The sequence below is a fragment of the Panthera onca genome, chromosome B4, assembly GCF_046562875.1.
Source record: "Panthera onca isolate mPanOnc1 chromosome B4, mPanOnc1 haplotype 2, whole genome shotgun sequence".
NCBI classification, from domain to species: Eukaryota; Metazoa; Chordata; class Mammalia; order Carnivora; family Felidae; genus Panthera; species Panthera onca.
The window spans coordinates 103,843,760-103,856,197 of NC_138345.1; the positions used below are offsets into that span (position 1 = coordinate 103,843,760).

Genomic DNA, 12,438 nt, shown 5'->3' on the forward strand with positions numbered 1-12,438 from the left:
TTCTTTTTCAGAACAGCAACGTACCTTTCTTTTTCATTTTGTAAATCAGATCCCTTTCTATAAATCTGTTTTCAAGCAAAATTTATGCCCTGACTTTAAAGCTTTGTAAGGATCCTCTTGACCTAAACAATAAATGGCTAGAGATCAGTGTTGACTGTTTCCTAGCAACAAATGAAATGTTAGTACATTGTTGATACTCACTCGGTCCCCTCACTTCAGAAAGCTGTTTATTAAGGTCAAGGTTAATTAACACTTCAGATAATAACAGAGACCCCTGGTCACAGTTAAGAGTTATTCCTGTAAATGTCACTGGATCAGTTACGGGAAACAGGGGTTATTTATGATCTCACTCACAACCACCCATCATATGGAGCTGTGTATAATCAAGTGAATCACAGTAGCTTTTCTTAGGGCAGTGCTCTAACCAGCAACTGCCAAATACAAATATAATATTTGGTGTAGGGCCAAATGGGTAATTCCTCCTTCTCTTTTATATCTATCTATATATGAAGCATTCTATGTGGTGAAACCAAGCATAATAAAATCTACCTGGAAAAAAAACACTTCAGACAGAAAACTGGAAGTGGTATCTCATGGGTAAAATATGTGTGCTAAAACTAAAACATCTTTTGTTAAGTCAAGCATGGACTTCCTTCAAGGGTCTTTGTGTGATCAATTAGTTCCCAAATTTCAGTTCAACTGAATGACAATGTACTGAAAACAACTTGCAGTTTCCTGGGCCCCAAAATAAAGTGAAATCTAACAACTCAATTTTGATAATGGAAAAACACTTTCTTGCTCCTAAGTAATGAGTCAAATGAACTGTTACAAGAAATCCATTGTGTGTCTATCTAGTCTCCAATGAACCATATATAGAAAAATATATCAACCAATCACCTTTGCGTGCATTGAAGCCCATTGTACTAGAATTAATGTGCTGTCCAAAAACTGCCAAAGATAAAAGTAATTTCTGACATTGTTTATCACAAATGAAAATGATAGAAGTCTAAGGTAATCTTAAAGAATAAAACAATGCTAAGCTTAAGGGGAAGGGTAACATAACATGGGGTACATACTATTTTCATATCTAAATTGGGCCCCAGAGGAAGTGAAGATGAAAACAGAGACTCATGGCTAACTGTAAACAATTAATGTTTAAACCCCTATTCAATCTGATGAAATGCTTCCACATGTCAACTCCTGGTAACAGTAAATGGTAATACAACTGATAGTTTATTTTGCTTGTATCCAAAATTTCCCACAAAAACTTTTGGTTATGTTTCCCTTAATGAGAATTTTTTCCCTTAAAAAATATAAATGGACATAAGTGGACTGATGATTTTCACCAAAAAAGACCCATAGATACTTATACCCAACAATTATATTTTCTTTCATCAACAATAATAAAAGTAATGTGGTCTCTAATAAGTATAGGATCTAACGTGTTGTTCTTTTAAACAATTCTTTCCTCTGTATATTAAGGTATTTCTCAACATTTAGAGGATTAATTATTAATATGGTGGTGTTCTAATCTTTAATAGGGAATGCCTTTTCTTATTCAAGTCAAACATTTTTGTACACATAATAGTTGCAGCAATTAGGGATGCTTCTAACCATTTATTTGACTTAATAATTATAGCTAAAATTATCAATGGACTAGTTTCATTTATAGGTGGGAATCTCTATTGTAACTTCTATATAAAATCCCTACATAATATCTCTGTAACTATTGTACAAAAATAACATTTCTAAGCACTGCAATAAAATTCAAATGATACACACCAAAGATGAACTACTATAAATAAATTATATACCATGTTTCTCTGAATCATATGAGAATGTTCTATTAAAAGTTTGACAAAAATATCTGCATGGAGGCATCTTTAGGACAAACAGAATGTATAATTAATAGGTTCAGAGGAATAAATGTCAATTTAAAAAATCAAGAATATGTCTTAGATGGGATATTCACCTTATAAAGTGATGATACCCTTTCAATGTTTCAATCACAAAAGTAATGAAAAAGAAATAATGATGACACTATTCCAGCCATTTGCTCCCTGTTAACATATAAACTGTTAACATATAAAGCATTTTTGTGACCACTGTTAACATATAAAGCATTTTAGGTTCATAAAAGTGAAAGCTATCCCCTCTCCCCCCAAAAAGGTATTTGCTATGAAAGAAAGACATATTACCCTTTATTTCATGTTGGCTTGCTTCTCGTCTTCTTTCTAGTTCTTTTCTGTCATAATTTAACCTCTTTAAACACATAATTCCATATTGTAAACTTGTTCTGTTATTTTTTTTTAAAAAAGAAGAGAAAACAAATTGAATTTACTCAGCAGATAATGCATGTTCTTTGATTAAGCATAGTTAACATTTTGCACTACTTCTCAGGGCAACAGAATAATAAATTACGTTTGTAATTAAATCCTTTAGTACTGGAGGGAAATAAACTGCAGTTATTCTAAGCACACAGTGTTTCTGAAGAGTAAAAATATTAATTTCAAAATAAGAAAACCACCCTCCTTAAAATGATTATGGATTATGTTGTTCATCCATATGTCTTTGTCTTCCATCAGGCCATCTTGACATTATTTGCTGACAAATGAACATTTCACTCATTTGGAAAAAAATTAAAGTCGCTAATATGAAAATAGGAAGTAATTTATGAGAAATGAATACTTTCTTCTTAAGCTGCTGAGAAAAATAATATAAAAACATGAATAAGTTAAAATAAGATAGAGAACCACATACCAAAATGAATAGCCACCACCTCTCAGTGATACAGAAGTATGTGAAAGAAATAGGTCACCAGACATGAAACTCCCTGTGGAAAGGATATCGTGGAAGAACAGAAAACTGACTGTCCTTAAACGATCAGGTGGGAGAGAAAGAGTCAATAAAGAAAATGGAGCACCATGAACACAGGGTTGCCAATGAAATTTTAAATGTGTGGTGATAGTGAGACATACTGTACAGTGTTGGGAATCCATGATAGGAAGTAAGGAGGAATATGGGGACATATATACGGGGTAACATAATGGGGTAACATCAAGGAAAGCTTGCATTCAGCGAAAGCGCGGAACACATGCAGGTGATTGAGAAGCACTGAATGGTTTCACAGGGAAAGAGATGATCATAATAACATTTGCTATCAGGTTAGTCTTCCTTAGACCAAAATGATCATTTCAGTTTAAGAAGGCTAACCTGGTAGCAAAATCAGAGAGAGAGAAAATAGGTAAACCTAGGAACAGGGCAACCAATTAAGGGGTCAATGCTGTGAAAATAAAGGGCAGAAAAAGGACAACTGCCATGAACATATGAAGCAAATCCAGAAACTAGAGATGTTCAGAGAGAAGAAAGGGGAAGACATGGTGATGTTAGATATAAAGGATGTGACAGAGTGCAATAGGAAAAGAAAACTATCTAGGCTTATTAGTGATTTCTGGTTTAGAAATACACACAAATTTAGACATACACACTGGCCAGGTAATGCCGAAGCACTGTATGCATTTCTAAGCCTTTCATTTTAATAAGGATAATGTTGAGTTAAAATATTTCAGAATCGGAGGAAACTGGAAAAAAATTCCAAGTGTTATGGGCTGAATTATGTTCCCCCAAATTCAAATGTCCAAGCCTTAATCCCCAGTATTTCAAACGTCAACATATTTGAAGATAGTGTTTTTAAAAAGGTAATTAAGTTAAAATAAAGCCCATAGGGTGGGTATTATTCCAGTCTCACTGGTGGGTGTTTTCACAAGAAGAGGAAAGTTGGACATGCAGAGAAATCAGGGGTGCACACACAGAGGAAACACCATGTTAAGGATGCAACAAGAAGGCAGCCATTTGCAAGCCAAGAAGAAACCAATTGTGCTGACGCCTTTGTCTTGGATCTCTAGATTCCAGAACTGTGAGAAAATACATTTCTGTGGTTTACGCTACCCAGTCTGTGGTATTTTGTTATGGTAGCCCCAGCAAACTAATTCAGCGGAAAAACAGAAAATACTAATGTAATAACAGTCATAGACATTAGGCAGCTTGAGGTTAAACCAATGGCTTTTGGCTAATTTCTGCCAAGTTTTTATAGGTAATATAAAACGGTACCAGAAAGATGATACATATTATTATTACTTTAGCATCTGTGAGATGAAAAACTGGGCCATAAAGACAGCGGGATGCACTGTGTAGTCAGTACTACCTGCTTTAAGTCTGAATTAGGCATGGTGCAGAGATGAAGCTTGTATATTTCCCAGAACAAAAAGAACCCGGCTGTTTCAGTAATTTTTATTAAAAGAAAAAAACTTGGGGCGTCGGAGTGGCTCAGTTGGTTAAGTGTTCGACTTTGACTCACTCACGATCTCACAGTTTGAGCTGGAGCCCCACACTGGGCTCTCTACTGTCAATGCAGAGAAACTTCCAAGCTCTGTCTCCCTCTCTCTGCCTCTCTCCCACTTGCATTCATTGTGTGCTTTCTCTCTCTCTCAAAAATAAATACACATTAAAAAAATTTGACCATTGTAATAATCATTTTTACCATAATGAAAACAATTAAAAGTCAATCTAGTGGGATGCCTGGGTGGCTCAGTCAGTTAAGCATCTGACTTTTGATTTTGGCTCAAACAGTGATCTCACAGTTCCTGAGTTTGAGCCCTGCATGAGGTTCTGTGCTGACAGTGTGGAGCCTGCTTGGGATTCTCTCTCCCTCTCTCTCTGCCTCTCCTCCCCAACTCAAAATAAATAAATGAGCTTAAAATAACCCCATAGATTTAAAAAAAGTAAATCTAGTGAAGAATGGAAAATAGGCACAAATATGCCATCAAAGATTTTAGTATTCAAATATCTAATACAACCACACAAAATTTGAGGGCCTAAATGTTCAGTGACAAGGAACTCACTACCTAACAATGTGTATACTATATGTCAAATGAGAGTTATACAGAGCTCTCTTTTGGACAGAAATCATTCACCCTACTACCTACACATCTGAACTAGAAAAGTACATGTTCAACAGAGCAAATATTATTCTTCCAGCATGTAATAATATCAAAACATGGGAAAACATATAAAGTCTACCCTTATTCAAGCTAAATGTCTTCAATTTTTTCAACTTTTCCACCGGGATTTTACCAATCAGTAACAATTTAATGCCCATAAATTAATAGTTTCTTGTTGTCATTTCACCACGTGATAGACTTTTATTGTATCTGCCAAAAACCACAATCTAAATATGCCCTGTGAATCCATTAAACAAAACTGAGATTTTAGTGCCATCTATACATTGTATCTTTTTTCACTTGATCTACTTTTAAATCATGGATTCCCCATCTAGCATTTTAATGGTATTTAAATTTATACCATATTTATCTCTACTAAATTTAACCCAACAGTATCAACAACTGTGTTAAGATTCAAAACATCTCCATAAGTTTAATCAAAGAGGTCCGATTGTTATCTCTTTATCCTATCTTTATGTCATCAACATATCTGATATTTATAACTTTTTTATTTCAGTCACTAATTAAATGTTGGATAGGATGTAATCAAATAGGGTTTTATAAGCCAAATAACCTAGATTTATATGTATTAATTTACCATCATAATAATCTGTATATGAAACCATAAAACAAACTCTTAACTACAGAGAACAAACTGAAGATTGCTGGAAGGGAGTTGGGTAGGGATGGGCTATATGGGAGATGGACAGTAAGGAGGGTACTTGTGATGAGCACTGGGTGTTATACGTAAGTGATGAATCACTACGTTCTACTCCTGAAACTAATATTACACTGTATGTTAACTAACTGGAATTTAAATAAAAACTTGAAACAAAAAAGAATCATAATCCAGCTGACAATTTTTCACATAACCTACAAAGATATCAGCATGACATTTATGACATGATATTATAACAAGCTTCTTTTTACCCCCCTAGATGGTAAACTACCTGAAAAGAGAGGTTGCATTTTATTCATCTGTGTGCTTATAGCTGTCTCACAATCCATTCAGTATTTTTTTCTGAGAATTAATACACAAAGAAGCAAAAATATATTAAAAGCTTCTTATGAGAACAAAAGAATTTGTCTTCAGAGAATTCCTTCTCAAATTTTTTCTAGTATGTATCTAAATTATATAATTGGTAACCACATATATTAATAGAGTTGCAACTGACTTAATTTTAAAATTCTTATTAAATAATTTTCTAATATAAAAACATATATAGATACAAATCACAAACATGGAATTTCTTAAAGTAAAAAAAGATTTATGTTGAATGAGAATTGTGTATATGTGCAGTTCCATAAACTTTGGGCTCATAGTACGTACACAGCTCTACGTTAGATAGTCCCTGCAATTTGCTGCATGAAAATATTTTGCCAAGTATATGTACACAGATGTCTTGAATAGCACACATTCTCTATTTCCTAGACATCTCTTTTTGTTGTAGTAAGGTATACATTATTTGTTTCATTTTAATTACTGTTTGAAAAAAAACCTACCGATGGAAACTATCCACCATTTTTAAATGGACACGGAGATCTTTTTTTGTTAGGTGATCTAACATTCTTGCATCTACCAAGCATTCCATAAAATAACTTCTGTATTGAGGTAACCCCAGGCTGGGAAGCCATTCGTTTCCAATCCACTCGTGGTTCATATCTCCATATGCCAGAGTCTGTAGAAAAACCGGACACTAGAATTGTTTTATAGCAGTCAAGTTTCTTAGCCAAAAAAATGAGATGGTAATAGGAGGATACTGTATATTATTATAACTGACATTTAATTACTATGATATATAGGACAAAAGCAAAAATAATACTTAGACTCTATTTGATTTAATTTGGTATCAAATGGAACTCTGGGTACATGTATCATGGTACCCACCTCTAGAAAATAACTGTGTTCACTTTATATTCTCAAAAGAAATTACATTCTATACAAACATGCATTTTTAAATTAAAAAATCGAATTAAGGGTATAATATAAATGCTTAGCTTAAAAATTCTTTGTATAGATAGGTTTATTTATTTTTATCTGTCAGCTAATACTCCACCATTTCCTTCTCTTCGAGGATACTACTACCATTGTTATGGTATAATGGCAAATCTCAATGTGAAAATAGAAACCTCGGTAAACAAATAAAGAAAGGAGCAACAAGGCTAGAGAGACAGAATGCTGAAGCTTTGTGTGGACCATGTTGTTATCTGGTGAAGCATGCAGCCAGTATTCTAGAAAGATCATTGGAAAGAATCAGTCTCTTTTTAGAAATCAATCAGTATAGGTTCTGTATTTTAGAAGCAGGATATGATAAAAAAATAAAGACAAATAATCTAATTCTTTAATATAACAATATGAACAAAGTCATCTAACCAAACATTGCTCATAACAGCCAAAATAAAAACTAAAGTCAACCATCCTCTCTAAACCTACTTTTAAAAAGGACTACTACTATCTATTAATTTTACTATGTCTTTGATTCAGTTTTTTATGGTACAACAAATTCACAATTGCGATCATAACATGTATTTCTACTGAAAATCTTAGGTGCTCCCTTTCTTTTGTGTATTCTTGAAAATGATGAAATTCGAAGCAAAATCAAAACCAAATACCACCCTAATTTACGGAATGTTTAAATACAGGTCCTAGCAATCAATACTGCCAAAATTTTCCTTCCAGCCAGAGGTCTGAATCACATGCGTTATTCCACGCATTAATTCTTTTCAGTTGTGCGTCACGTGGAAATGCTGACAAATGTTCAGCTCCCTTGCAAACGTACAGACTTGTTCAAAGTCCATATGCTTGCGTCATAGCGCCGTCTCAATTAACGACGTCAGTTCTGACTTGCAGTCACAATGCTGACACATGTTCCTCCGACCCCAGTCCTCCCACACTTTCCGTTATACTTTAAAGCAGATGTTTAATAAGGTATTTTTTTAATGCCTCCCCCCTTTTAATGACTCCCCCCCCCCCCCCCAAGTCATCCAACTTGAATGACTCCTGATTAAATATATTCAGGGGCGATTTCAGAGACATTTAAATTATAGTTCATTCTTTGGAAAAGAGAGATAATTTCCCTTTCCGAAAGAGGCCACATATGAAATGATAATCATTTTCTTTGCAAAATATGGTGATTTTAAGAAGACATATATAGTATTACACATAATAAATTCAAATATACCTATTAGCCTAATCCTAAGCTAAGTGAAGGTTTATAATATTAGGACATACTACAGTTTCTTACTTTATATCCTCATAGCGTACTAAATGGTATTTAAAGCATTTGAATTTCCTACCTGGGCCCAGCTTCCTTCCTCAGATTCTTTCTGTGTTAGCAGCAGAAAATGATTAATAAAGCAGATAAATATAAATTAATCTCAAATGAAGACAGTAAAATTTATCTAGCAGAAGCAAATTTGTTATTGAAAATGTTAATTATGACATAAATAGATAAATACATGGATCCTTATTCAAATCCACAGCAATCAGTTTAGCAGTTCAAGGGCAACTACACGGTCAACTACATGGTTTCTAGTTAATTCCAGTTAAATATACACACATATGACATATGGGGTTTCCATGGTACATTTGATCTGGTCATTCCAAAACTTTTCATTCTTAAAAGTGTGTAGTTTTCCAAATGTAATGAGCTATAATAAAAATTTCTGATTATATGTGTACAAATATACAATACACATATATGCATATATACATACACATATACACACATACATTTAAAATGAAGAAATCTTGTATAAAGTAAATTCATGTGCAAAAAGTAACTTTTTCCCTCTAACAAAGCTTTGTGGTAATCCAGTAGATTTCAGCAACAGTCAACAACAAACACAATTAAACAACAATAAAACCAAACACAACAAATTGAACTAGAAATGTAATTAGGAAACATTGGCATTTTTACCCTTCATAAAGTAGATAGTTGATTTTTTGAATATGGATAAAACCAAAAGGACATTAAATTAAAAGAAGCTGCTAAGAATAAAATATATGACATACTTAACTTTGTTACTTTAAATGAAAAATGACTACATATAACACTATAGTGTTAAAAGCTGACAATTAATCAAAGTCACAAAAAAAACTTTTCAAGCCTGTATTTGAAAATCAAATGAACAGAAAATTTTGGGGAGGGGTTGGTTTAAGCTCTGTATTGGTAAAGTAGAAGAAACTAAATTATTCCATTAAAAATGAGTATTCAGGGGCACCTGGGTGGCTCAGTCAGGTAAGCATCCAACTCTTGATTTTGGCTCACGGTTTGTGAGATTAAGCCCTGTGTCTGGCTCTGTGCTGACAGTGCAGAGCCTGCTTGGGGTTTTCTCTTTCCCCGTCTCTCTGTGGCTCCCTCACTCACACTCTTTTAATTGGGTAGGGTAACATGTACTACCTGTGAATATGCCCAATACTAAGTGATATCTGTTACTAAAAAATTCCCAATGTCCCAAAATGGATAAAAAAGTGTTTTTAAATTCTTGGGGTGCCTGGGTGGCTCAGCTGGTTGAGTGACCGACTTCGGCTCAGGTCATGATCTCACGGTCGGTGAGTTCGAGCCCCGCCGTCGTCCGGCTCTGTACTGACAGACAGACAGGCTCAGAGCCTGGAGCCTGCTTTAGATTCCTTGTCTCCTTCTTTCTCTGCCCCTCCCCCACTCACACTCTGTCTCTCTCTCAAAAATAAACATTAAAGTTCTTTTTTTTTTTTTAATATCCAAGTGCAGTAAAATAAAACCTTCATGAAAATGTTGGTTTTCATGCATATCACTATGTCAACATACCCATTACTCTGATCTGTCACAAACAAGATAGTTTTTCACCCAAACAGCAGCAAAATAACGTTTCTTCATGTTCAACAAAGGCGTAAGACTAACCGTTTTCGCTGGAGCGGCAAGATTTTCCATTTCTTCATGGGTCACCCAAACGTTGCCTGAAGGCTAGTGAGGCGGTTCAGGGGAAGCGGCGGGGTCCACAGGAGGGAAGCAGTGGTAAAGAAGAAAGGCAGCAGGACTGTAAGTTAACAGCAACACGACATGCTCTTGCCTCTATGGCATGCACAGGAGAGACAGCATTGCTGGTTTGCTCAGAGCTCCCTTTTTCTTCTACTTAAAAAAGATTAGATAGAAAGAGGCATGCTGTGAAGCTCATGTGGGATAGATTTAAGATGATACTCTTGCAATTATTAATCGGGAAAAAGGCTAAATCACAATTTGCATTGCAAAGGTATGTAGCTATTGGATCCATTTTTTTTTTTTTTCAATCATGAAGAACTGATTACATTTGATCTGTGGAGGAACGTATTTGTTTTTTCTTCAGAAAACAAAGGCACAGGTACTTTGCTGTGTGATTACCAATATTTCATTCACAAAGGTTTGATTCTTCAATGTCCTTGAAAAAAGAAAATTTGTTGTCAATACAAAGCTGAAAGCACTATCATCACGTGTCTGGAAAGTAATATCAGCTTTTCCCAAATGATTTCTTCCTTTTACAATTCAGTAGGTATGTTGTGTTCTTATATTCTTATAGAAAAAAAAGAAGTGAAATGCTATTTTTAATTTAATAAAGGGTATTTTTTCAACCTTGCTAAATATTGTTAGAAATTAAAAAAGCTAGGCTTCCTAATTTCTCAGCAGTGTGCTATACGATTACAGAGAAGAACATGATATATATATATATATATATATATATATATATATATATATATATACACACACATATATATATATAAAATTCCCTCCAGCAGGCACTATTCTTTTATAAAGTCTCATTTGCTTTCTAAATAAGATAACCCATGATACTTGTTCTAGACACTGAATGATGTACAATTTCTAAACTAAAGTCCAGTCAGTAACATACAGATCAGACATTTTGTTGATGATAATGGCCCCTGGGAACCACTTCCTATTAAATTCCACTATTTCACTGGGAAATCCTTATGAACATAGCAAGCTTCTGCAAATATGTCCATCCTATAGTTACAATGGAATTAATATTCTATGCATTGCTTACTACTTGTTTTGGAAGGGGTCTAGAATCTGAAGTAGCTAAGTTGATGCACCAACATGAGCCTCCACCATAAATCACTCTGGCCTCTTCTACCAACACATATAGCATACATGTTAATTTTCCTTCTCTTATAAATTATGTAATTCAGTATAATTTGAAAAATAATTACATATAAACTAAATTGATGAGTATAAATCAATAAAAGAGAAATTTCATTAGAGAATTATATATATGAGTAATGAGTAATATAGAATGAGCATTTATATATATAGTTGAGTAACAAAGGGGAGTTAAGTAGTGCCCCACATTGGGTGTAGAGCTTAAAAAAATCCCAGAGGATAGTCATCATATGTGCAAAATTTGTATGGTAAAAAAAAATTCTCACTTTCCTACCGTTTTGGAATTTAGAGTATATCTGAATTTTTCCTCTATAAGATAAAACTATGCACACCTATAAACTGTATTTAGAATACAGAGGTCATCCATGTTACTAAGAGCCCCTCCCCTCTACTCCTAGCTTTTGGGAATGGTGCTCATTATAAACAAAGAGGCACATGAGTGTATGAATCATTAAATCACTTGGAATAAATAGCTTTTATTAACTTTGTGTGTGAGGAGTGTACTATACTAAAAACTCATGTGTCATGCTCATGTGTCACATGCCCTTTATACCCAGTGACCACAGTGCTTTGCCTGAGTGGCTGTGCTGTTTGTTCAAAATGAGCTATTTTAAATGAATTTCCTCTCAGGTACTCACCACCTGAGCCACCTTAAGCCAGTCTCCTTTTACAATGATTTCTGTAGCTTCTATCTTAACTGTGAATCCAAATAATTAAGAGCTTCCTCCTTCTACAAGAAACTTGACCAGTATTATACTGGAATTCATACCTGTATAATCTCTTTCACGGTTTATCTTAAAGTGTATATTTACCAGTTTATCATCATATTGTGGAATAGGCAAGATGCTGGAAGTCATTGGTTTTATCTTTAGCTTTACATGCAAAGTAAGTATATATGCAGGGCAATCTTCTAAAGTATGGTTGGCAACCTTTCCTAAGTTGTATGTTAGTCGTTCTCCTTTGATCTTCAAGTTTTACTTGTGAGGCGCACTGCCTGCTCCAGAATCTGGTGAAGGAACTCACAAAATAGCTTCTGCACAACCCAAACATTTAGACATTAGTGTAGGTTTCAACAAGTCGATTTTACAAGCAAGCCCATGCACAGAGGGCCAAGTATTCAGATTCCTTTCTCTTCAGCACCAGTTAAAGGTATGAAGCTTTCACCTGGGTGAGTCATAAAGTGGTGCTTCGGAGCAGAAGCATTTCAGTGAAGAGTGCCTCTTAGATAAGAGCTGGAGTGGGAGACTTTGAGCAGCCAAAGGACAGAGGATACTGTGTCGGGTGCCAAAGATAAAGAGTGCGAA

At 34.6% G+C, this 12,438-nt stretch overlaps 1 protein-coding gene across 8 annotated transcripts in view; it reads right to left on the minus strand.

The window, feature by feature from the left end:
* PPFIA2 (PPFI scaffold protein A2) overlaps positions 1-12,438 on the minus strand; it is a 474,989-nt gene that overhangs the window by 13,821 nt on the left and 448,730 nt on the right. For 4 of the 8 annotated variants that reach the window (XM_060656864.3, XM_060656859.3, XM_060656861.3 and 1 more), the window contains 4 exons: positions 9,884-9,946; positions 8,298-8,327; positions 6,504-6,697; positions 2,199-2,296 (listed from right to left, as the gene is read on the minus strand). In XM_060656864.3, the coding sequence (XP_060512847.1) occupies positions 2,199-2,296; positions 6,504-6,697; positions 8,298-8,327; positions 9,884-9,946 (385 nt within the window). The remainder of the gene's footprint in view (positions 1-2,198; positions 2,297-6,503; positions 6,698-8,297; positions 8,328-9,883; positions 9,947-12,438) is intronic. The other 4 variants (XM_060656860.3, XM_060656866.3, XM_060656867.3 and 1 more) reach the window with 2 other exon arrangements.